The following is a 26,736-nucleotide window of genomic DNA, read 5'->3' on the forward strand; positions in this document are numbered from 1 at the left end:
GAAGTGCTACCAAAACCTGCCCTTGTGCTCAGAGGGCTCAGTGCTTAGTGGCAGGAGAGGCAGGGAGGGGCTGGGACAGGTCAGGGTCCCCATGGGGAGGGAGGCTCTGGGTCCATCTCCTGTCCGGTGGTTCATGGCCACGTGTCTCCTCCCAGCTCTCCCCTGGTGTGTCCATCTCTCCAAGGGGGCCCCTCTCTGCCCCTGTTGTTGGGAAGGAGGCTTGGCTCCACAGGGAGACTCACACCCCCTCCACTGCCATTAGGACTCTTGTCATTCAAATCACACTAAGAGGTGTACAGCGTCATGAACTTGATCTTGCAGACAAATAATATTTCATTTGCTGGGAGGGACACAAGTAGTGGAATTTTCTAGAAATGCAGTTTCCCATCTAGAGCTCCTGAATCACGGCCTTTTGTTGGTGGCAAAAATCTGTGGTTAACAAGAACCTCCCCAAAATATTTAAGAACATCAACGTTCCAGAAGTATGTCTTTGTGTATTATTGTGAAATAACCCCTGAGAATTGTCTTAAATTGGGCCTAGTCACATTAACTTCCCATGACACAGTTCAGTCGCTCAGTCGTGTCTGAATGTTTGCAATCCCATGACACATTCACTCCCAATTCACAATACAAATACAAAACCCCCCAAACACTATTCACATCTTAATTTCAAAAGAAGATGGAAATTGGGTGGAATTTCCACAAATCTGTGTTGTCTAAGGACACACTTCGAGGCTCCTGGGACGATTTATGTTCCTGCTGCTGCTGCTGCTGCTAAGTCGCTTCAGTCGTGTCCGACTCTGTGCAACCCCATAGACGGCAGCCCACGAGGCTCCCGCACATCTGGGATTCTCCATGCAAGAACACTGGAGTGGGTTGCCATTTCCTTCTCCAATACAGGAAAGTGAAAAGTGAAAGTGAAGTCCCTGAGTCTTGTCCGACTCTAGCGACCCCGTGGACTGCAGCCCACCAGGCTCCTCCATCCATGGGATTTTCCAGGCAAGAGCACTGGAGTGGGGTGCCATTGCCTTCTCCATTATGTTCCTGGAAGAACCTTATTCAGAACTGGCTCCCCAAATCCCCACACGCCCCATTGACTACCCGGGTGCCTGGATGCCAGGTCGTAGCCCGCCCCTCAACAAGTGGAACGCCCCCAGGGTCCCGTCCCTGGAAGCAGGAATGGGCTGGGAGATGGAGCAGAAACAAGGGGAGACCGAGCGAGGGGAAAAGCAGGCTCGTGTGCACCCCGTCCCTTCTGCTGCTGAGTGTGGGGCCAGACACCTGAGCCTTGACCCCAGCTGGGCCATCAGTGCTGAATATGAGGTGGGTGTGGGTGGCTGGCACTGTGGTCACCCCCTCCCTCCCTGGTGTCCCCGAGACGCCGAAGCCCAGGGAGCTGAGCGTCCATGATCCGTGTAGCACAGCAGGCCCCTCAGCCCGGCTCCCCTCCCTGAGGGCAGCAGCTCAGCAGGGCCTGGTCTCACCCCCTGGATGGAAGGAGCAGCTGACAGGAGTTGCCCAGGGGCCCTGGGCGGAGTCAGACACAGAGCAGTGGGGTCGGTGGGCAGTGAACACACAACCATAATTGATGGACTTTCAGGTGGAAGATACAGGGCAGCCCTGCTTCATTTTCCCCACCACGAACATTCCCCACGCACGACACCAGGGGGCGCTGTGCACCTGCTCAGATGGCAGAACCTGAAAGCACCCAATTGTTCCCCTGACCTGGCCCTGTCCCTGGGCTCCCTGGACTGAGTTGGAGGTCTCAGCAGGAGCTTTCTCACAGGAGAAAGACATAGAGCCCGAGCCCTCAAGTTCTTTCTGGGAGTGAAGCTGCAAATGGGCCAAGGATGTCCTGTTCATAGTCACCAGGGCCCCACCATCTTCCCTGGAGCAGAGGAGGGGAGAAGACCCCAGAGTCCACACCCTGCACCCCTCCAACTCCCTCAGCCACGTCCGATTCCTCCTCAGCTCTTTCCTAAGAGCCTCTCCCCTCCTCCAGCCCCCTCTGATTCATGACTTCTTCCCTATCCTGGGCTCCCTGTTTCTACAACACTCCACACCTGAGCTCCTCCGTCATGACCAGGGTCACTCTGACAGAAACTCATGGACATGTTTCCAGAACTTCCTGAACTGGACACTCACTTCGTTCCCCTCCTTGAACCCCTCTAACCTTTCCTTCCAGAGAAGACTCAGGTTTTCGGCTCTCAGATGTGACCCTAGGTCGTCCCCTCCCTGTTCCACCCCTGATTCCCCCTCATTTCCCAGGGGATCCAGGGAAGCCCTCCAGCAGCTGATTTATCCCCTGAACACTCACATTCCGTCCCGTGTGCCCATTGAGTGAGGAGTCAGGAGGGGAGAGAAACCGTGGTCCTGACACCTGGGAAATGATTCCTGGCTGAGGAGTGTCTGTGCTCAGCTGCTGTGGGATTGATTTTATGCATGGTGAGCGCAGGAGAAGCTGCTGGGGCCTGGGCTGGGAAAGCAGACCCTGTCCTGGGGCTCTGGCCCGGGGGCCGTGACTGCTGCTCTGTCTGACCATGTCTATGGTCCCGTCTGAGATTCCTGAGAACAGCTGATCTGCCTTGTCATGTCCTGTGTCTCATCTCAGATCTGAGACTGACCCATGGCTCTGATAACTCAGCCTGCCCTGTTTCACAGAGAGAATGTCCTGCTACGACATAAAATCCCCCAGTGGAGATGCCATACATGTTAGAAAGTCTTTAAAATTAAATTATGTTTTAGAAATACTACCATGGCAATGCAAAAGTAAAACAGAGCCAGAGTCGGACACAACCTAGTGACTGAACCACAACATTTTCTTCAGTTAAATTTAGGCATCTATTTTAAGGGTTGACCTTAGATTTTTACTACTCCATGAACAGATTTTGGTTCATTGAAAATCTCAAAATCACACATCCACTGTGTAACATTCACATGCACTACAGGGTAAGCTACAGTTGCCTGCTGTTTTCTATCCAAACACATCCTGAAGGTATAATTACAAAACCACTTTGGGGAAAGTTGAGTCAAGAGCTCTATCACCAGGTCAGGATGTGTGCTTGGGCCAGGACACCAGGGGGCGCTCTGAGGCCTTTCCTGAGGGTTGGCGGCTGGGGGGAGGGGGTGGCCGTGAGAGCAGAGACAGGCCCCCTGGTACTTTCTGGTGCCTTAAGATCTGGATTTCCAGCTTTTACATCCCACACCGAAGCCCCAGGAAACCCCGTCCCTGATCATACACTGGCCTCCCTCAGGCACAGGAAGCTGAGCCAGGTCCCAGAGGTGATCAGAGCATTGTGGGGGTTGGGAGGGTCCATTTGCATGAAAGGCCCCTCCCCCTCTCAGTATATGAAGAAGGGAAGGAGCGGTGTGGGGACGCTCTGCTCAGCTGTGGGGCCACAGAAGGCAGGACGCCCTGACATGTCCACCATGGCCTGGTCCCCTCTGCTCCTCACCCTGGTCACTCTCTGCACAGGTGACTGGATGGGAGGACAGGGGAAGGGCCCTGGGAAGACTCACAGGCCTTGCTCCCCTTTGTCGTGTCTGGACCCCCGAGTCACCATCTCTGTCTCTCTCCCTTCCAGGATCCTGGGCCCAGGCTGTGCTGACTCAGCCGTCCTCCGTGTCCGGCTCCCTGGGCCAGAGGGTCTCCATCACCTGCTCTGGAAGCAGCAACAACGTTGGAACTGGCAATTATGTGAGCTGGTTCCAACAGATCCCAGGATCGGCCCCCAGAACCCTCATCTATGGTGCGACCAGTCGAGCTTCGGGGGTGCCCGACCGATTCTCCGGCTCCAGGTCTGGGAACACAGCCACCCTGACCATCAGCTCGCTCCAGGCTGAGGACGAGGCAGATTATTTCTGTGCATCTTATCAGAGTGGTAACACAGCACAGTGCTCCAGGCCAGGGGGAAGTGAGACAAAAACCTGTTCTCCTCAGACATGGCCTCTGCCATAGCAGCCACTTCTGTTGTCTGTTTGATTTAAAACTGCAGTCTGAGCCTGACACGAGGGATTTGGTCCAGGAAATATTTTCAGATCTTCTTCATTCTGCCCCCTCACCAATGCTTTTCTTTAGCAACCACATACTATATGAATATCTGACGTTGAGCAGAAGGCCCTGAATGCCAGAGGCAGGTCCTGGCGGACAGAGTCCATGACGGTCAGGTCAGAACCAGAGAGACAGCGTCCAGCTGTGTCTGATTCAGGACACTTCAGATCCTCGGCCGTCCCTGGGCTGAGCTGAGGCCCAGGCTGCTGCGCCTTCCTTTCCTGTGTCTGCCTCTCAGGCTCCCCCAGAGCTCCAGGCCAGCAGGAACTAGACCAGGACTCCTGTCTCACTGGGGGAGGTGGGGCAGCCCAGGGGCTTCCTGCTCAGGCTCCGCTGGACCTTCTGCTGCTGCTGCCCCACCCTGGGTCCAGGTCATTGGGGATCTGCCCAAGCATGGAGGCTCCTCCTCTCCCCTCTGTCCTCAAAGTCCCCTCAGCAGCACATTCCCAGGAGAGGGTCTCAAAGGACACAAAAAATCAGTCTCCCATCACTGGGGACACAGTGTCTGTTAGTTCTCTATCTCAGTGCCCGAGGTGGGGGTCCGTCAGCACATCTCAGCCCTGGGAGGCCCCCAAGCCCTTGGGCCTCTCTCCTGCACAGGGAGTAGGTCCTGCTCTCAGCCTGCTCTGTCCCCTCGTGGTGTCCGGGGCTTGGGCAGGGGGGACTCAGCCAGGGTCAGTGACTCTAGGGACACTCAGCCACACTCGCCTGCCTGGGAACAGCAACACTGTTGGCACAAAGGGGGCGATTTGGCTGCCGTCTCAGTCGTGCTGAGTCCCAAGCTCTGAGCACAGGAGTCACAACCCGCCCGCAGGGTACAGCGAGGCTGGCGGGCTCCGGGTGTGTGGGGCCGCCTGACCATTTCTGGGCCCAGCCCAACGACGAGGCTGATTGTTCCTGCTCAGCTGGGACTCAGCCCTGCTGCTCACAGGAGGCCTCACCCAGGGGCAAGTGACCCCAACCCTGAGCTCCCGGCCTCACCCGCACGTGGGGTCACGGAGCACAGGTCACACGCCTGTGTCCTGCTCCCTGTCACTGCCCTTTCACACTCAGGTGCGGGGTCTGCACATTGGCCGCCTCGGCTGTGGGGCCACAGTTAACAGTGATGTATTTTGGAATAAGTGGGATTATTCCTTCTAATTCTCCCTTTTCCCTTAAGCCTTAAATTTGACTTATCCTCAATTTTCATACACACCAAATGACATATTTTCCACTGTGTCAGAGGAACCTTCCTAATAGGCTCCAAATCAAGCAGTGCGGATCTTTGTTTGGTGGAATCGGGCCTCAGACACAGCTACTGAGAAAGGAACACAATTACCACACGTTGTGGGAAGCGGACACTGTAGCAGCAGCTCAGAAATGGACATAAAGTTGAATTTCACTTCACGTGGTGAGAATAAGAATGTTGTGGCCGTACTTCACAACTTACTGCAGAGGTTTTCACCCCAAACTTCCTCAGCTGCTCTTCTCAGTCCTTCCGCTCCTCATGAGGTCATTTAGGGAAAGGGAGTTTAGAATACTCCACAACAATCCCACCTTTATCAGACACGTGCTCATTTTCAGATCCGCTCAGGAGTCATGAGGCTTTCTGTTATTTTCATTTGGTATTTTGGAGAATCTTAATTTCATAGTTGTACTGTTAAGCTAAGTTGTAAGTCTATTGAGTCCACCCCCGTGTATTGATGGCTTCTCTCACCACAGAACAGCTGATCCCCTGGTGCTGCTGTGGGTGTCAGCATTGGATCAGCAGCCCTGAACCATGGACTCTTGTGACTGGCATTGGTTTCATGCCCTGTCTGTGGGGAGACCCCTGTCCCCTCACAGACCACAGCTGACCCTGTGCCTCCCTGCACCCCGAGCAGTGACATCAGTGTCGGCCGCTCTGCTGTTACTAGAACCAGCAGAAGCCAGCGAGCCCTCCTTAGTCCTCCGGTCCTACCACTCAGACTCCAGTAAGAACCAGTCTTTGGGGTCCCCGCGGGTTTTCTGGATCCAAAGATGCCTCAGCCAACGCGGGGCTCCTGCTCGTCTCTGGGCTGCAGCCTGAGGATGAGGCTATCTCTAACCATGCAGGCTGGTGCAACAGGGCTTCTCACAGAGACACAGGTAGACGGGAAACTGGGACGAGAGCCTCAGCCTGTCAGGGGCTTGTTCTTAGAGCACCGTCAAATGTTAAATAATACCCCAGAATCCATTAATTCCTGAGGTATGTTCTGGTTCATAATAAGTCTACTCCCAGTTGTACAGTCAGTTTTGCTGAAGTCTCAGAAAATGAAAACAATTTCTGATACCACTGAAGTACACCCTGGTCATCCATGTGATCAAGGGAGCCGTGGAGCTGAGCTCCCTCACTTGAGATCAGGGGCAGGAGTTTTTCCCAGATGCGCCTTCAGCAGAGGCCGTGGACCATCCCGGCAGGCAGATCGTCCCCCAGGGTGTGAACCCTGCTCCTGAAGGGGCAGAGCAGAGAGCGTGAGGATTGAGGGGCGCCGGTGATACATCACAAGAGGCAGGGAAGCCCGGGAGAGGTTCTCCTGACCCACAGGTGTGGGCTGTGTCCTGCCCTCCCCTCATCTCGTCTCCACCCCATTGGAGCATTTCCTACTTCAGGGTTGGGGTGGTCTGTGGACTGTCAGGAGCAGGGGCTCCCCAAGATGTGCCCATGTCCCTCTGCTTGTGATGCCCCCGATGAGCCCAGGTCCAAGGGCCCCATGTCCTGTAGAAGGGTCAGCGGGGAAGCGGGGATCACCATGGCAGTGATGACAAGAGATTCCAGGCAAAGTCCCTGCCTTTGTGCCCGATGACAGACGTGAGGGACACTCAGGGTTTCAGCCCTGATCTCTGCCTCCTGGTGGGTCCACACCCCATCCTTGATCTCTCTGGACCCCAGCCTGGTGAGGAGGCTGGTCATCAGTGTCACACAGCTCATCACTAACCACAGCCACAGGGAATCCCCGAGTGATGGGGATGTGTGATGAAAGCTTGCCCTGTACTCCCGTGTCGACCCATCACGGCCCTGACCCTGCCTGTGACCTCACCAGTGCTGGTTCAGGTCTCTGCTGTCGCTTGTGCTATTAAATCCAGGCCGTCTCACCTCTCATCCTGGTCCATCATTATGGGGTCCACGAAACTGTCCCCTTTTCACTCTGGTCTCCAAATACAAGCATAATGACCATGTGCCCAGATACACAGGGTCCCTCACGGGTACTGAGCAGGATGTCGAGGAAGCAGAAGTCCAGCATCTGTGCCCTGGAGCCCCAGGGGGCCTCTCCTACCCGCCGCACGTCCCTCTCCTGCTCCAGGCTTTGTGCTCTGCCCCGAACCCTGACACTTAAGGAAGCTGGATCCTCCCTTTCTCCGGGGATTGCTGCCTGAAGAGCCCTCCTCTCCAGGAAATGGGAGACCCTTTCTGTTAGGTTGCGGCTCTCAGACTCCTCACTTGCTCATTTCCTCCTCTTTTGCCTCATGATCTCTCTCCCTTTTCCTTCCGTGCTTCCTTGTTTGAGATAATATTGGATAAATGTCACTATTTTGGACACAGACCTTATAAACTCACCTCCATTAAATCTATGGATTCTACAATTGAAGGTTAGAACATTAGACTTCACCATGTCCAATGAAGATCAGGTAACGGTCATAAGGGTTTCTCAAACAGAGATGAAACCTTTGTCTGGGCTGAGAATGAGTTTCCCATTTATCGGCATAATCTGTTATATCAAACGTTTAATATTGAAAGATTATAAAATTAGACTAAAAACATCTTTAAATATCTGAGTCAAAAAGAAGTACTGTGAGGACCATGATCAAGGGTAAATGAGAACCCCTGGAAGTGATCAAGAAGGGCTTTGTTGTTCCTGAGAGACTCCTATTCTCTTTGCAAAGAGAGAAATAAGAGCAGAGCCATGTAGTCTGGGCTGGGAAGGTCCCGGAAGGCCCTGCAAATTCAACCTTGACTCCTTATCAACCTGGGAAGGAAGCTCAGACAGAATCCTGACCAGGTACCACCCACAGGCATGCTGGGAGTTTGAACCCTGGAAACTCAGGTCGGGTGGTTGTGTCCTGGCAGTGAACCCACGAGCTAGGCGGAGCAAACACAGACATCAGGGAATCCTGAAATTCGTTAGTGTATTAGCATACCATTCAGGGGTCTGAGGTCATTCAGTTCAGTTCAGTTCAGTCGCTCATTCGTGTCTGAATCTTTGCGACCCCATGAATCGCAGCACGCCAGGGCTCCCTGTCCATCACCAACTCCCGGAGTTCACTCAGACTCATGTCCATCGAGTCAGTGATGCCATCCAGCCATCTCATCCTCTGTCGTCCCCTTCTCCTCCTGCCCCCAATCCCTCCCAGCATCAGGGTCTTTTCCAATGAGTCAACTCTTCGCGTGAGGTGGCCAAAGTACTGGAGTTTCAGCTTCCGCATCAGTCCTTCCAATGGAGGAATACAGGGCAGCCCTTCCTTCCTCACTTTCCTCACCGTGACCATTCCACGAGCGCATCACCAGGGGGCGCTGTGGACCTGCTCAGAACTGGCTGAACCCGAACACACCCAGTGGTCCCCTGACCCTGCACCAGGGCTCACTGGACTGAGCTGGACGTGACAGCAGGTGCTTCCTCTCAGGCGACAAACCCAGAGCCCCGACCCCCTGGCCCCCTGCTGGGAGTGAAGCTGCACACGGGGCCCAGGAGTCACACCTGGACGGTGATGGGCTCAGGGCATCATCAGGCCCCACCCTCTTCCCCAGGAGCAGAGGAGGGGAGCGGCCCCCAAGCACACCCCTTGCACCCCTCCCTCTCCCCGCAGCCTCTGCTACTCCTCTCTTGCTCTTTCCTAAGAGCACCCCTCTGATCCCCAATCTTTCCTCCCCAATCTGGGCTCCTCTCTACAACCCTTCACCAGAGACCTCCTCCTCCAGACCAACGTCACTCTATCAGGTCATGGGTCAGTTTCCAGGCTTCCTTGACCAGACGCTCACTTCCTTGTCCTCCCTTGCAACCTCTCTAGCCCTCCTACCAGAGAAGCCTCAGGTCTCCAGACTTCAGGTGTGACCCCAGCTCATCCCCTCCCCGCCAGGGCGGTCACTGCTACCTTACCTGGACCTCCTTTAACTCAGCCTATCTTCCTATGGTCACTTCTGAGTGTCCAAGGTCAGCAGACCTGACCTGTCACGCACGTTCCCTCAAGTCAGCTCTGAGCTGACCTATGGCTCCCATACGTCAGCCTGCCCTGTTTTCACAGGCTGCTCAGAGATAAGCACTCCCCAGTGGAGAGGCAATATGTGGCAGAAAGAGCTGGTTCTAGCCCTGCCTTAGTCAAAGTCCAAACAAGTTAGGAATACAAATATCTTTGTAGAAATATTTTTACTGGATAATATTTAAAATTTCCTAGGATACCTATGAAGTCAATTAAAAAGAACTTTTTAATAAAAAAGAACTTACAATGATAATTAGTTTTCCAGAACTGTACCCTTGTAAGTGAAATATTAAGAGAGAACGTCGATTTTCCGTCAGTTTAATTCATGCACAGATTTTAAGGAATGACTGTAGATTTTCACTAATCCATTACCACATTTGGTTCGTTTAAAATCTCACACACCCAGAGTGTAACACCTCACCAGTGCAGGGCAAGCTACAGTTAACTGTTCTTTGCCAACCAATCACTTCGACCTCTACCTTCTCTAACCTGCTATTTGGGATGGTTGGTCCTAACAGCTATTATGTATCAGGATCCCTGGGGACACACACTGCTCAGAGCCCTTCAGAGTCTCAATAAAAACTGCCAGGAGCATCACCAGGCCTGCTCCCTGCAGCCGGTGCCCTGTGCCTGCAGGACAGACGCCCAGGAGGGGCCACTTCATAAGACAGGCCATGGGACAGGGTCCAGCATGTGGAAGGCTTCACACACAGTAAGTTCTGTTCAGTTCAGTAGCTCAGTCATGTCCGACTCTTTGCGACCCCATGGACTGCAGCACGCCAGGCTTCCCTGTCCATCACCAACTCCTGGAGTTTACTCAAACTCATGTACATTGAGTTGGAAATGCCATCCAACCATCTCATCCTCTGTCATCTGCTTTTCCTCCTTTCCTCAATCTTTCCCAGCATCAGGGTCTTTTCAAATGAGTCAGTTCTTTGCATCAGGTGGCCAAAGTATTGGAGCTTCAGCTTCAGTCTGTTCAATGAATATTCAGGACTGATTTCCTTTAGGATGGACTGGTTGGATCTCCTTGCAGTCCAAGGGACTCTCAAAAGTCTCCTCCAACACCAGGGTTCAAAAGCATCGTTTCTTTGGTGCGCAGCTGTCTTTATAGTCCAACTCTCAACTTTTCCATGACTACTGGAAAAACCATAGCTTTGACTAGACAGACCTTTGTTGGCAAAGTCATGTATCTGCTTTTTAATATGCTGTCTAGGTTGGTCATAGCTTTTCTTCCAAGGAGCAAGCGTCTTTTAATTTCATGGCTGCAGTCCCCATCTGCAGTGATTTGGAGCCCAAACGTGAAGTCTGTCAGTTTCCACTGTTTCCCCATCTATTTGCCATGAAGTGATGGGACCACATGCCATGACCTTAGTTTTCTAACTGTTGGGTTTTAATCCAACTTTTTCACTCTCCTCTTTTGCTTTCATCAAGAGGCTCTTTTGTTCAAACACACAGTAAAGATGCAGGCATTTAGGAATGCTGAGTCCCACCTCAGGCCTCTCTCCACACCTTCACCCCCTCCTCAGAGAACTGCCCCCTCTTCCTCAGGGCTGAGGGGACGCACAGAGGAAGGAGGGATCTGCCCACCAGGGAGGAGGCCCACAGAGGAGGGACCCTGCTGTCCTGCACAGAAGGAGACCCACCTTCCCGCTCCAGGGCCGGCACTGCCCTGACCTGATCCTGATCTGAGAGGAATTTGTGTCTCAGATGCCCCTCGGTCCTGACCCCTGAGCAGTCATGGAAGCTCTGGACAGATTCATCCTGAGGATTTGAGGGGAGCCCATGATGGTCCTGAGCTCAGGGGGACACAGAAGGGGCACCTGGCCTGGTGCTAAAGAGGGGACAGTGCACAGAGCAGGAGGCAGGATCTGTCCTTGAGGGCTCTGCTCTCCAGGTCACAGGATGTGTCTGGGCCTGGACGAGGGGTGTGGGGCGCTCAGGGTCCATTTCTGAAGTTGGGTGGTGGGCGGCAGAGCTGGGCCCCCCGACAGAGCTCCCTGACAAGGCCTGGTGACCTCTGCTCAAGGCTCCCAGCTGTGACTCCCACTCCTGAGACCCACAGAGCCCTATCCCTGACAACTCTCTGGCCACCGTCAGGCATAGAGACCTGGCCCAGGGCCTGGGAGGGTCAGTGTGATGCACAGGATCCTTTGCATGAAAGGACCCTCCACCTCTCAGGGTATGAAGAGGGGAAGGAGTGGTGTGGGGACACTCTGCTCAGCTGTGAGGCTACAAAAGGCAGGACACCCTGACTGTGTCCACCATGGCCTGGTCCCCTCTGCTCCTCACCCTGGTCGCTCTCTGCACAGGTGACTGGATGGGGGGACAGGGGAAGGGCCCTGGGAAGACTCACAGGCCCTGCTCCCTGCTCTCCTGTCAGGACCCCAGAGTCACCATGTCTGTCTCTCCCTCTTCCAGGATCCTGGGCCCAGGCTATGCTGACTCAGCCGCCCTCCATGTCCGGGACTTTGGGTCAGAGGGTCACCCTCTCTTGCACTGGAAGCAGCAGCAACCCTGGGGTCTTTATGTGAGCTGGCACCAACAGCTCCCAGGAAAGGCCCCCAGAGTCCTGACCTGTGAAAATAGCAAACGACCCTCAGGCCTCCCAGATTGATTCTCTGGCTCCAAGTCTGGCAACTCAGCCTCTCTGACCACCTCAGTTCATGCTGAGGATACTGATTACTACTGTTTCTCATGGGCTGACAGCTTGAAAGTTTGCACAGTGCTTCAGCCCAGAGAGAAGGAGACAAAAACCTATTTCCCCCACAGCCATGGGGCTGCCAGGGCAAGATGTCTGTCCCTCCTTTCCTGGAGTCCCTGAGTCCACAGAACCCAGCCGTCTGGGTGTCCCCTGACTTCAGCTCAGCTGCCCCCTCAGCTGGACTCCCCTCCCTAGGGCAGCGGCACACAAGGGGTGGTCACACGCCCCTGGATAAAGGAGCTGCTGAGAGCAGTTGCCCCCAGTTCCCAGGTCGGAGTCAGCCACACAGAGCAGGGGGGTCAGTACCGCCCTTGCTGGGTCACTGGGCAGCGAACGCACATCCCTGAGCTTCCGCCACAAAAGCATCTCCTGTTAAAGGAAAAAGAAATAGAACCCAGAGTTTATTTAAGCAATTTCCACACAGTCCAGGATCCAGTAAAAATCGTCACTTCTATCAAGAACCAGGAACCTAATAATGAAGGGAAATGAGACGGCATAGACATCACTGGTGAGATGCCTGAGATGATGAGATCAGGTGACAGATGATTCTAGGGACAAATCATCAAATCTATACAAACACTCTTGGGTCCTAAGGAAAAGGAGACAGATGTAGGAAAAGGAGAAAAAGTAGTAAGAATCACCTGAAAATACAATAGGAGAAATAAAAAACAAGTATGTGTACACTATCAAAGACATGTAATAGTTACTGCTACTCAATTCATTCATTTGTTAATTGAAAGAGTGTTTGCTGACAGGAAAAAAGAGCGCCCCTGCTTCCTCTCATAAAACATCCCAGGTGTTGCTAGAGGTAAGGAACCCGCCTGCCAATGCAACGGACATAAGAGATGTGGGTTCTGTCCCTGGGGTGGGAAGATCCTCTGGAGCAAGAAACGGCAACCCTCTCCAGTGTTCTTGCCTGGAGAATCCCATGGACAGATGAGCCTGGTGGGCTAGAGTCCACGGGGTCGCAAAAGAGTCAGACAGGATTGAGAAGCAAGTAACTGAGCGGCACCTTGCTCCCACTCTCACCGCCGTGAACGTTCCCCGGGTGCGTCACCAGGGGGCGCTGTGCACCTGCTCAGAACTGGCAGCCCCTCAACGCACCCCCATGGTCCCCTGAGCTGGCCCTGCACCCGGGCTCAGCGGACTGAGTTGGATGTGAGAGCAGGTGGTTCCTCTCAGGGGACAGACTCAGAGCCGCGGCCCCCAGGCCTCCTCCTGGGACTGAAGCTGCACCCGGGGCTGAGCACCCAGATTTGGAGGATGAAGGGGTCAGGTGGTCATCAGTCCCCACCCTCTTCCCAGAAACAGAGGAGGGGAGGAGCCCCCAGAGCCCACCCCGTGCACCCCTCCAGCTCTCTTCAGCCTGCGCCTGCTCCTCCTCATCTCTTGGCTCAGAGCCTGCCCTCCCGCTCCCCTCATTCATGACTTTCCTCCCAATTCTGGGCCTCGCTCTTTCTACAGATATACACTGTTGGCCTCCACAGTGGTGACCAAGCTCATGCTCTTAGAAAGTCATGAACGAGTTTCCAGATCTTCCTGAAACATTCACTTCCTCATCCCCCTCCTTGAACCTCTCTAACCCTTCCTTCCCAAGAAGCCTCAGGTTTCCGGCTCTCAGGGGTGACCCTAGCTTGACCCCTCCCTGTTCCACCCCTGGTTCCCCCTCATTTCCCAGGGGATCCAGTGATACCCACCCAGCAGCTGATTTATCCCGTGAACCTTCACACTCCGTCCCGTGTGCCCATTGAGTCAGGAGTCAGGAGGGAAGAGAAACCCTTCCAGGAGTTTCCCTTCCCTGAGACCAGGGAAATGATTCCTGGCTGAGGAGTGTCTGTGTTCAGCTGCTGTGGGAGTGACTTTATGCACAGTGAGCCCGGGAGAAGCTGCTGGGGCCCTGAGCTGGGAAAGCAGGCCCTGTCCTGGGGCTCTGCCCCCGGGGCCGTGACTGCTGCTCTGTCTGGACCATGCCTAAGTCAGGTTTGATCCCCATGATCACATCTGAGATTCCTGAGAACAACTGATCTGCCTTGTCATGTCCTGTGTCTCATCTCAGATCTGAGACCGCCCCATGGCTCTGATAACTCAGCCTGCCCTGTTTCACAGAGAGAACGTCCTGCTAAGACATGAAAATCCTTTAGTGGAGATGCCATACATGTCAGAAAGTCTTTAAAATAATCTTATTTAAAGAACAGAATCTACAAGGAAAAGTATGTTTTAGAAATAGTACCATGGCAATGCAAAATAAAATAGAGTCAGAGTCGGACACAACTTAGTGACTGAACCACAACATTTTTTTCAGTTAAATGTAGGCATCTATTCGGAGAAGGCAATGGCACCCCACTCCAGTACTCTTGCCTGGAAAACCCCATTGACGGAAGAGCCTGGTGGGCTGCAGTCCATAGGGTCGCTAAGAGTTGGACACGACTGAGTGATTTCACTTTCACTTTTCACTTTCATGCATTGGAGAAGGAAATGGCAACCCACTCCAGTGTTCTTGCCTGGAGAATCCCAGGGACGGGGGATCCTGGTGGGCTGCCGTCTATGGGGTCACACAGATTCGGACACGACTGAAGTGACTTAGCATAGCATTTTACGTGATGACCTTAGATTTTTACTACTCCATGATCACATTTTGGTTCATTTAAAATCTCAAAGTCACACATCCACTGTGTAACAGTCACATGCACTACAGGATAAATTACACCTGGTTTTTTTTTTCCAACACAACTCTTCCTGAACTGTGTAACTTCAAAACCAGTGCTGGGAAAGTTGATTTTAAGAGCTCTGATCACTAGGTCACTGGATGTATGTCTGGGCCGGGACACCAGGGGGCGTTCCAAGCCATTCCTGTGGGTCTGCAGCTATGAGAGCTGAGATGAGTCCCCTGGTTCTTCCTGGTGCTTTCTGCTTAGGGTTCCCAGCTGTGACCTCCAACCCCCAATGCCCACACAACCCCCTCCTCTGATCACCCACTGGTCTCCCTCAGGCACAGGAAGCTGACCCAGGCCCCAGTGTCATCAGAGCATTGTGGGGGGGCCAGGGAGGACGGTCATTTGCATGAAAGGCCCCGCCCCCTCTCAGGGTATGAAGAGGGGAAGGAGCCGTGTGGGGACGCTCTGCTCAGCTGTGGGGCCACAGAAGGCAGGACGCCCTGACTGTGTGCACCATGGCCTTGGCCCCTCTGCTCCTCACCCTGGTCGCTCTCTGCACAGGTGACTGGATGCAGGGACAGGGGAGTGTTCTTGGGAAGGCAAACATGCTGTGCTCCCCGCTATCGTGTCTGGACCCCAGACTCACCATCTCTGTCTCTCTCCCTTCCAGGATCCTGGGCCCAGGCTGTGCTGACTCAACCGTCCTCCGTGTCCGGGTCCCTGGGCCAGAGGGTCTCCATCACCTGCTCTGGAAGCAGCAGCAACGTTGGATATGGCAATTATGTGAGCTGGTTCCAACAGATCCCAGGATCGGCCCCCAGAACCCTCATCTATGGTGCGACCAGTCGAGCCTCTGGGGTCCCCGACCGATTCTCCGGCTCCAGGTCTGGGAACACAGCCACCCTGACCATCAGCTCGCTCCAGGCCGAGGACGAGGCGGATTATTTCTGTGCATCTCCTGACAGTAGTAGCAATAGTTACACAGTGCTCCAGGCCAGGGGGGAAGTGAGACAAAAACCTGCTCTCCCCCAAGTCATGGGCCTCGCGGGGCTGAAGCATCTTCTGCCAGTGCAGACACTTCTGTGGTTTGTTTGTTTTAAAATGGGGGTCTGAGCCTCACACCAGGAAATTGCTCAGGAAATCCTTTTAATTCTGCTTCATTCTGCCCCCTCACCAAAGCTTTGCTTTCGGCAACCACATTTTATATGAATATCTGAAGTTGAACAGAAGGCCCTGAATGCCAGAGGCAGGTCCTGGTGGACAGAGTCCATGACGGTCAGGTCAGAACCAGAGAGACAGCGTACAGCTGTGTCTGACACAGCTGTGTCAGCTCCTTGGCTGTCCATGGGCTGAGCTGAGGCCCAGGCTGCTGCTCCTGCCTTTCCTGTGTCTGCCTCTCAGGCTCCCCCAGAGCTCCAGGCCAGCGGGAACTAGACCAGGACTCCGTCTCACTGCAGGAGGTGGGGCAGCCCAGGGGTTTCCTGCTCAGGCTCTGCTGGACCTTCTGCTGCTGCTGCCGCACCCTGGGTCCAGGTCATCGGGGGGACTGCCTGTGCATGGTGGCGCCTTCTCTCCCCTCTGTCCTCAAAGTCCCTCCAGCAGCCCATTCCCAGGTAGGGTCTCAAAGGACACAGAAAATCTGTCTCCCATCGCTGGGGACACAGGGTCTGTTAGTTCTCTATCTCAGTGTCTGAGGTGGGGATCCGTCAGCGCATCTCAGCCCTGTGAGGTCCCCAAGCCCTCTGCCCTCTCTCCTGCACAGGGAGCAAGTCCTGTTCTCAGCCTCCTCTGTCCCCTCATGGAGTCCGGGGCTCAGGCAGGGTGGACTCAGCCAGGGTCAGTGACTCTATGGACACTCAGCCACACTCACCTGCCTGGGAACAGCAACACTGTTGGCACCGAGGGGGCGATTTGGCTGCTGTTTCAGTCGTGCTGAGCCCCAAGCTCCTGAGCACAGGAGTCACAACCCGCCCGCAGGGTCTCAGCGAGGCTGGCGAGATCCAGGTCAGGTGGGGTCCCCTGTCCATCTCTGGGCTCTAGCCCGATGATGAGGCAGATTGCTCCTGCTCAGCTGGGACTCAGCCCTGCTGCTCACAGGAGGCCTCACCCAGGGGGAAGTGACCCCAACCCTGAGCTCCCGGCCTCACCCGCACATGGGGTCACAGAGCACAGGTCACACGCCTGTGTCCTGCTCCCTCTCACTGCCCTTTCACACTCAGGTGTGGGGTCTGCACATTGGCTGCCTGGGCTGTGGGGCCACAGTTAACAGTGATGTATTTTGGAATAAGTGGGATTATTCTTTCTAATTCTGCCTTTTTCTTTAAGCCTTACAATTGCCCTATCCTCAATTTTCATGCACACAAAATGACATATTTCCCACTGTATCAGAGGAACTTTGCTTAATAGGCTCCAAATCAAGCAGTGCGGATCTTTGGCTCGTGGAATCGGGCCTCAGACACAGCTACTGAGCAAGGAACACAATTACCAAACATTGTGGGAAGTGGTCGCTGTAGCAGCAGCTCAGAAATGGACATAAAGTCGTACTTTGTTTCACGTGGTGAGAATAAGAACGGAGGGGCCACACTTCACAACTTACTGCACATATTTCCCCTGAAGCCCCTCCCCTGCTCTTCCTGTTCTTCTGCTCCATGTAAGAGCATAAGGGGAAAGTGAATCTAGAATAATCCACGACGTTCCCCCTGACTTGTACAGACACGTGATCATTTTAAGTTTGATCATAACTCACGTGGTTTTCTAATATTTTCATTTGGTATTTCGGGAGAATCTTAATTTAATGGTTGTATTGTTAACTTTCTTCTAAAAAGTTGCAAGTAGATCGGGCCACCCCTGTTTATTAATGGTTTCTCTGAGGACAGACTAGCTTCTCCCCTAGAGCTGGTGCGCTGCTGTGAGTGACCACACCGCAGCCCTGAGGCCCTGGACTCCTGTGACCAGCAATCAGGGCCTGTGTGTGGGGAGACCCCTGTCCCCTCACAGACCACAGCTGACTCTGTGGCTCCCTGCACCCTGCGCAGTGACATCAGTGTCGGCCACTCTGCTGTTACTGGAACCAGCAGAAGCCAGCGAGTCCTCCTCGGTCCTCTGGTCCTACCACTGAGACTCCAGTAAGAATCAGGCTCCGGGGTCCCCCGTGGGTTTTCTGGATCCAAAGATGCCTCGGCCAATGTAGGGCTCCTGCTCTTCTCTGGGCTGCAGCCCGAGGACGAGGCTGACTCTGACCGTGCAGGCTGGTGCAACAGGGCTTCTCACAGCGACACAGGTAGATGGGAAACTGGGACGAGAGCCTCAGCCTGTCAGGGGCTTGCTCTTAGAGAACCTTCAAATGTTAAAAAATACCCCAGAATCCATTAATTCCTGAGGTATGTTCTGGTTCATAATAAGTCTATTCCCAATTGTACAGTCAGTTTTGCTGAAATCTCAGAAAATTTAAACAATTTCTGATACCACTGAAGTGCACCCTGGTCACCCATGTGATCAAGGGAGCCGTGGAGCTGAGTTCCCTCCCTTAATCATTCACATCACTGGACATGAGGCTGACCTTTGATTTTGGTCCTGGGAAGCATTCTATAAGCCCCAGGGATGTCCTGAGAGAAGGGTTTATGTCCGGTAACCTTGGACTGGTCAGATGGGGTTCAGGTAGGCAACTCTGGGTCAAGTACAATGGGGTCCTAAACATAGAAACAATAATTACAGACAAAAATAATAAAGCAAATTTTGAAAGTTATTAGTTCTTATCAATCCTGGTCTTGGGTCTGTTAAGATACTTTATATTAATACTAAGCTATTTCTATGTATGTTTATAATTTAACATTTCCCTCAGTCCAAAAATAGTAAAAGTTCCCAAGGTCATCTTCTGCTTTATGCCACTTTTATAGCCACTGTGTCATTGATTCCTGGTGAGCTTGTGTTTTGAAATCACAGCTCCTCAAAGCCTTGTTCCCATTACTACTGCGGATAATGAGTGGATCTGCTTAGCACCCAGATCTGTTCAGTCACCAAGTCCGAGTCCCCATTTGCAGGTGACTGAGCAGAACCCCGGGGACAAGGCAGGCATGTCTGCGCTCCTGTCCCCTGTTTGTGACTGTGGGGCCAGCAAGGACATGAGCCTGACCCCAGGGGAGGTGGGGCTCCCCCGGGTCAACAGTGCTGAATACCAGGTGGGCACAGGCGGTTGGCCCTGTAGTCACCAGCTCCATCTCTGGCGACTGAGGCCAGGGAGCCCAGGGGGCTGAGCGTCCACCCACTGCAGCACAGCAGCCCCCTCAGCCTGACACCCCTCCCTGAGGGCAGCAGCCCAGCAGAGGAGGATTTCACACCCATCCGGATGCAAGGAGCTGCTGACAGTCGTTGCCCTGTGTTCCCAGGTCAGTCGGCAGGTCAGAGAACTGGGGTCAGTGCCCCTCTTGCTGGGTCAGTGGTAGTGAATACACACTCCTGACCTTCTGCTGCAGGGGGCTCTCCAGATAAAAGGAACAGGAAATAGGAATCACAGTTTCTGTAGCGAATATGCTATACACAGGCCTGTACTATAATGAACAGGGCCGCTTTCAGACAACAACAGCAATTAGCCACTATCACTTTGGCTTCTATGATTGCCAATAATCACCAAAAATAAGCTTCAAGAAATAAAAAAGGGGGATATGTAGGGAATATGCTATGCACAGGCCTGTAGTGTAATTAACAGAGCCTCCTTGAAAAATAAGAATGACTTTCTCATCAACCCCAGGTGAAGGGCTGGGAGTAGTTACAAGTACATCTTGGAAAGAGATCTTGAAAACGAGGTGTTGAAGTACTGATGTGACTGATGGAAAACCCTTAGTGCCTGCTCCAGAGCCTTGAGGGAGTTGCTGAGAAAGGGCGTCACTAGCAGAAGGGCTAAACAGAGTCATGAAAGGCCTGAAGGACTGTGCATTGTATGTCTTTATCCCCAATCTGAGATTGTAAAGGACAGATATCTCTGGAGCACGTTAAGGAAGTAGAAGTCAACAATAAAAGGCCTGCAAGGATCAGGATCTGGGCTTTTGCCTAAAATGGCATCAGCCCCCTGAGCCCCACTTTATTTCTGAGTCTTATTTTTCCTTATTCTTCTGCGGCGCCACTCCCCCAGGTTGGTTCGTGCTTGGGCTGCTCCCAACAAGTTGCTTCATGTAATCTCCCTGAAAGGTTGTTGCTGAACCATGCAAGGACGCCGGGATTCTTGGCCTCAGGAGGAGAAGAATTCAATCCTGGGCCAGAGACGAGCTTTTGTGTAATAAACTTTTATTAAAGTATAAAAGAGATAGAGAACGCTTCTGACATAGGCATCAGAAGGGGGTACAAAGAGTAGCCCCTTGCTAGTCTTAGCAATGGAGTTATATACTCTCCAACGAATCCACAGTGATGGAATTCCAGTTGAGCTATTGCAAATCCTGAAAGATGATGCTGTTGAAAGTGCTGCACTCAATATGCCAGCAAATTTGGAAAACTCAGCAGTGGCCACAGGACTGGAAAAGGTCAGTTTTCATTCCAATCCCAAAGAAAGGCAACGCCAAAGAATGCTCAAACTACCGCACAATTGCATTCACCTCACATGCTAGTAAAGTAATGCTCAAAATTCTCCAAGCCAGGCTTCATCAGTCTGTGAACTGAGAACTTCCTGATGTTCAAGCTGGTTTTAGAAAAGGCAGAGGAACCAGAGATCAAATTACCAGCATCCACTGGATCATCAAAAAAGCAAGAGAGTTCCAGAAAAACAGCTATTTCTGCTTTCTTGACTATGCAAAAGACTTTGACTGTCTGGATCACAATAAACTGTGGAAAATTCTGAAGGAGATGGGAATACCAGACCTGCCTCTTGAGAGGCAGGCACCTGACCTGCCTCTTGAGAAACCTATATGCAGGTCAGGAAGCAACAGTTAGAAGTGGACATGGAACCACAGACTGGTGCCAAGTAGGAAAAGGAGTACGTCAAGGCTGTATATTGTCACCCTGCTTATTTAAGTTATATGCAGAGTACATCATGAGAAACACTGGGCTGGAAGAAGTAGAAGCTGGAATCAAGATTGCTGGGAGAAATATCAATAACCTCAGATATGCAGATGACACCACCCTTATGGCAGAAAGTGAAGAGGAACTGAAGAGCCTCTTGATGAAAGTGAAAAAGGAGAGTGAAAAAGTTGGCTTAAAGGTCAACTTTCAGAAAACGAAGATCATGGCATCTGGTCCCATCACTTCATGGGAAATAGATGGGGAAACAGTGGAAACAGTGTCAGAATTGGGTTTTTTTTTTGGTCTCCAAAATCACTGCAGATGATGAGTGCAGCCCTGAAATTAAAAGACGCTTACTCCTTGGAAGGAAAGTTATGAGCAACCCAGGTAGCATATTCAAAAGCAGAGACATTACTTTGCCAACAAAGGTCCGTCTAGTCAAGGCTATGGTTTTTCCAGTGGTCATGTATGGATGTGAGAGTTGGACTGTGAAGAAAGCTGAGTGCCGAAGAATTGATGCTTTTGAACTGTAGTGTTGGAGAAGACTCTTGAGGGTCCCTTGGACTGCAAGGACATCCAACCAGTCCATTCTATTTTTTTTTTATTTTATTTTTAAACTTTACATAATTGTATTAGTTTTGCCAAATGTCAAAATGAATCCACCAACCAGTCCATTCTAAAGGAGATCAGCCCTGAGTGTTCTTTGGAAGGAATGATGCTACAGCTGAAACTCCAGTACTTTGGCCACCTCATGCAAAGAGTTGACTCGTTGGAAAAGACTCTGATGCCTGGAGGGAATTGAGGGCAGGAGGAGAAGGGGATGGCAGAGGATGAGATGGCTGGATGGCATCACCAACTCAATGGACGTGAGTTTGAGTGAACTCCGGGAGTTGGTGATGGACAGGGAGGCCTGGCGTGCTGCAATTCATGGGGTTGCAAAGAGTCGGACACGACTGAGCCACTGATCTGAACTGAATGAATCCAAAGAATGTCTGGAGGTTGTAAAGACCTCACCAGACCTATTCCCATAATTTACATTTTAAGATAACAGGATTAGCCAGAAGGTTTAATCCAGAGACTGTCCTCAGGCAGGATACATTATTGTTATATAATCCTAAAGAATGTAGAGGGGGAAAAAAAGTTTGTCCTTTCTTTCTCCTTGAGAATTCCAGAACCCTCTCTCCTTGAGGACCCCTAGACTTCTTATCATCCTACCGAGGAAATGACTCGGTCATCCCCAAAGTCCAGGATCTAGTAAAAAAATATCACTGATATCAAGAACTAGGAAAATAAGTAACAATGGGAAAAGAGATGTACATAGACATCAATGCTGAGATGACTCAGATGATAAAATCAGGTGACAGATATTTGTAGTGAACAATCATCAAATCTATTTGATGAGGAAGTATAAGCACTTTTGAGGAAAAGGGAAAAGGAAATGCAAAAAATACAGTTACAAGAACAAAGTGGGCTTTCCTTATAGCTCAATCGGTGAAGAATCCGCCTACAACGCAGGAATCTGCCTGCAATGAAGAGACCCAGGTTCGATTCCTGGGTCTGGAAGATCTCCTGGAGAAGGAAATGGCACCCCACTCTAGTGTTCTTGCCTGGGGAATCCCGTGGACAGAGGAACCTGGCGGGCTACAGACCACGGCGGTCCCAAGAGCGGGACATGCGGCTTAGCAACTACACCACCACCACCATGAGAACAAAGCAGGCAGAAACACAGAAATGCAACAGGTGAAAGTAAAAAAGACGTTCACCTGTTAAACTCACAGACATGTAATACTTATTGTCATTTAATGAATCTGTTCGTTGTTGGAGTATCTGATGACCTGAGAAAAGGCAGTTGCCCCTCGTTCCTTGCAATTTCCCCACCATGATCATTCCCCGAGCACGTCACCAGGGGGCGCTGTGCAGTTGCTCCGAACTGGCAAAGCCTGAACACACCAGATGGTCCCCTGACTGGATGAGTCCCCAGGCTCACTGGCCTGAGTTGGACGTGACAGCAGGTGCTTCCTCTCAGGGGACAAATTCAGAGCCCTGAACCCCCGGGCCTCCTGCTGGGAGTGAAGCTGCAAAGGGGGCCCATGAGTGAGAACTGGAGGGTTTGGGGCTCAGGTGTTTATCAGGCCCCACCCTCTTCCCCAGGATCAGAGGAGAGGTGGAGCTCCCAGATCCCAGTCCCATCAGCTCCCCTCAGTCTCCTCCCGCCCCTCCTCAGCTCTTTCCTAATAGCCTTCCTTCCCTCCCCCTCCCCCTCTGATTCATGGCTTTCCTCCCCAGTCCTGGGCTCCATTCTTTCTACAACCCTCCACCCCGTGACCTCCTCCAGCATGATCAAGTTCACCTTGTCAAAAGGTCATGGACATGTTTTCAGATCTTCCTGAGTGGGACACTCACTTCCTCATCCTCCCCTTGAACCTCTCCGACATCTCCCTTCTTCAGAAGCCTCAGGTCTCAGACTCTCAGGTGCGGGTCCTCTCTGTGTCCCTGGGGAACCTCAGGACAGAACCAGCTCAGGTCACCCTCCCAGATGTGATACTGAACCCTGGGCAACGCACAGAACTCAGGGAAATGTTTGGTTGGTCAGAGGACATGGGCACATTTGTATGAGGGGTCCTTTCTCCTGGGGGTGGAGGCATAAGAGATGGGCAGTAGCAGCCTCAGCAGAGCTCCGGGGCGGCTGCACCATGGCCTGGACTCCCCTCTCCCTTCTGACGCCCCTCCTTCACTGCACAGGTCAGGACAGCCCTCAGGACCCTGACTCCCCCTCCCTAACCACCCCCACCACATGCAGGAAACGTACCTCCCTGTCCTTCCTCAGGACATAAAGGGTGTCTGTGCTTTCAGGGTTCCTCTCCCAGCCTGCGCTGACACAGCCGCCCTCTGCATCTGCCTCCCTGGGAGCCTCGGCCAAGCTCACCTGCACCCTGAGCAGTGGCTACAGCAGCTACTATGTGGACTGGCACCAGAAGGTCCCAGGGAAGGGTCCCCGTTTCCTGATGCGAGTGGGCACCAGTGGTGTTGCTGGATCCAGGGGAATGGGATCTCTGACCGCTTCTCAGGCTCGGGCTCTGGCCTGGAGGTACCTGACCTTCCAGAAGGTCCAGGAGGCGGATGAGGCTGACTACATCTGTGGAGCAGACCGTGGCAGTGGGAGCAGCTTCGTGTAACCCACAGTGACACGAGCAGAGAAGTGAGACAAAAACCCCAGTGATGGCCCCTCCCCACTCTCCTCCCATCAGCAGACCCACAGTTTAGAGGGTGCCTCCTGACCTGCCTTGAGAGTTTCCACCTCATCAAGTATTTTCATAACTCAGCACCTATCTGGGAGGAAGGTCTGTCTTTGCATAACCTTCCTGGTCTTGGTCCACAGCAAATGTTCCCTAGGCCTGTAAAACATAAGCCAATCTAGACCAAATTTCAGTGACACATATGATGTCTTGAACTTCAAGGCTGCAGAACAGATCCCTTATCCTTCACTTTGTCAATCTGTACAACATTCACTTGGAGCTTCCCAGGTGGGAAAGCTAGTGGCAAAGAACTTGCCTGCCAGTGCAGGAGATGTAAGAGACGTGCGTTCGATCTCTGGGTAGGGAATATCCCCTGGAGAAGGGCATGGCAACCCACTCCAGTATTCTTGCCTGGAGAATTCATGGACAGAGGAGCCTAGTGAACTACAGTGCGTGAGGTTGCAAAGAGTCGCAAAGGACTGAAGTGACTTAGCACACACAACATTCACTTAGCTCACCACTGGGGAAAATAAGAACCAAATGAATCCTTGTGACAGTAGTTGGAATTGATTGCTTGGGTGCACACGCGATATGCACTAAAGAGTGTCCCAGGGAAAGCGACGATGCTGAGGTGATTGCTGCCTTTCAGTGATGACGTAAGATGAGGGCTAAGAGGAGCGGAAGATTGAAGGAGGGAAATCACACTGAAGAGGGTCGATATTGGGTGAGAATATAGGGGATTCATGAGTCTGCTCTTCAAGGACTTTTGTAATTTCAACAGAATTTTTTACCCAGTGACAAATGTGTATGAAAGAAAACCTCCATCCCTGTCCGCTATGATGTGTGTCTGCCCCGTATTAACAGATCACCCAAGTGACCAGCTTCTATGCTTCCGCCGCGTTCTCTAGGTCAAGCACTCTGCATGGAGGCTGGGACATCCCAGGGGCCAGAGGAGGTGCCCATGGCCAGGAGGGGGCGCCATGCAGAGTCCCAGAGGGGGTGCCAGGCCAGAAAACCGGGAAACCACTCAGAGATCCAGAGACTGTGCAAACTGTCCTCCCTGATTGGGGTCCCTATTCCCTTTGAGGTCTGTCCCCTGAGAGCTTGTGGTCCTGGTAACCTAACCAGCCAGTTCAGATTCTGGTCCCTCCTTCTCATCCATGTGGAGTCTTTGGCAAGTCTGGGTCAGGGAGAAGACGTGGAAACGTGAGGAGTCAGAATGTGTCTCCAAGTAGAAGCAGCTCCTGGGAGAGTCTGTGCAGAGGACGAGACACAGCTGTGGGCAGAGGCCCCGGGGGTGACCTGTTGGAGTTAGGTGTGTGTGATGAGTGTGTATTAGGATATTGCAAATGTGTTTTTTTGTTCCTGTGTTGCTGTGGTTTGTGCTATTATTGGTGTTCAATCTATTTTTTAAATGTCTTCCAATTTATACAGAAGTGTATATGGAAACACTAACACTTGATCTGATAATGGAATTACTGTATTAACTTTTTCTTTAGAGTATTTGGATCACTATTTAACCAGAGTGATTTATAATCTTCCCACTTACGGGTTTTATTTTCAGGTGAATGTCCACCACTTAAACTGCTTTCTCAAAGAACTAGGAAATTTTACATCTTTTGCAATGTTTTATAAAATAAACATACCAAGCAAATCTATGGGAACAAAGTATAGTTGCTGGAGTTTGCTAGATATTTTGTTAGATATTTCCAGTAAATAAGTATATATTATGTCTTTTGTGAAGTAATTCAATGATAAAATTTCCAGGTTTTCCTGGAAAAAAGTAATCTCTTTACTTATATTTTCTATGAGACCACAGTAGTACCTTCCTAGAAAAGTATGATGTGAAAGTGAAAGTCACCCAGTCATGGCCGACTCTTTGTGAAACCATGGACTATACAGTCCATGGAATTCTCCAGGCCAGAATACTGGAGTGGGTAGCCTTTCCCTTCTCCAGGGGATCTTCCCGACCCAGGGATTGAACCCAGGTCTCCCGTGTTGCAGATGGATTCTTTACCAGCTGAACCACAAGGGAAAGTACGATATCCTGGCTTTTTCCATGGTTTTCCTGCAGCTCCTGCCCCATCTCCCCTGTGTCTGTGTCTGCAGGTTCCCTCTCCCAGCGTGTGCTGACTCAGCCAGCCTCTCCCTCTGCGTCTCCGGGAGCATCAGCCAGACTCCCAGACTGCACCCTGAACAGTGGGTCTATGTTGGTGGCTAGCAAATGTCCTGTTTCCAACAGAAGCCAGGGAGCCCTCCCCAGGACCTCCTGATGTTCAAGTCAGACTCGGATAAGCCCCAGGGCTCCGGGGTCCCCAGTCACTTCTCTGGATCCAAGGCTGCCTCAGCCAATGCAGGGCCCCCGTTCGTCTCTGGGCTGCAGCCTGAGGCTGAGGCTGATTATAACTGCTACTGTCCCCAAAACACTGCATTCACCCGGTGCTGCAGGCCCACGGCGGCCCTGTGCCCTCCCTCACGCAGCTGCCACTGCTGCTCGGACTGGACCGTGTCTAACTCCGGTTAACCTCCTGTGGTCACTGCTGAGCTTCCAGAGAACAGCAGATCTGACCTGCATGTACTGCCCCTCATCTCAGATCTGAGACTCACCCACGGCTCTGACCGCTCAGACTGCCATGTTCTGACACACACCTTCCTCATCAGAATAAAACTCCTGCAGTGCAGATGCTGTAAGTGGCAGAAAGAGGCTGGTTCCTGCTCTGCTTCACTCAGACCCCCCAAAATTAATAATGCAAATATCCGTGTAAAAATTAAGTTTCACTTCATTTAATAAAAATTTTCAGAAGATTCACCTTGTGTCATTTATTTAATATTTTCTTAATAAGAAAATAAACTTACAAAGATCATTATATTTCACATATGGAACTCTTGTCAATGAAAAATTGAAATAAG

General features: G+C 52.1%; 1 protein-coding gene across 3 annotated transcripts in view; it reads left to right on the plus strand.

The window, feature by feature from the left end:
* Positions 1-3,375: 3,375 nt before the first annotated feature.
* Positions 3,376-26,736, plus strand: part of LOC147355818 (immunoglobulin lambda-1 light chain-like) — a 340,682-nt gene continuing 317,321 nt past the window's right edge. The window contains exons 1-2 of one of the 3 annotated variants that reach the window (XM_086348950.1): positions 3,376-3,475; positions 15,273-15,582. In XM_086348950.1, coding sequence (XP_086205076.1) covers positions 3,421-3,475; positions 15,273-15,582 — 365 coding nt within the window. In that variant the 5' untranslated portion in view covers positions 3,376-3,420. Of the gene's footprint in view, positions 3,476-15,043; positions 15,164-15,272; positions 15,583-26,736 lie in introns of those variants that run through there. The other 2 variants (XM_086348951.1, XM_086348956.1) reach the window with 2 other exon arrangements.

The sequence above is a fragment of the Bos grunniens genome, chromosome 17, assembly GCF_055505025.1.
Source record: "Bos grunniens cultivar Pamir isolate PY7600 chromosome 17, Bosgru_T2T1.0, whole genome shotgun sequence".
Lineage (NCBI taxonomy): Eukaryota > Metazoa > Chordata > Mammalia > Artiodactyla > Bovidae > Bos > Bos grunniens.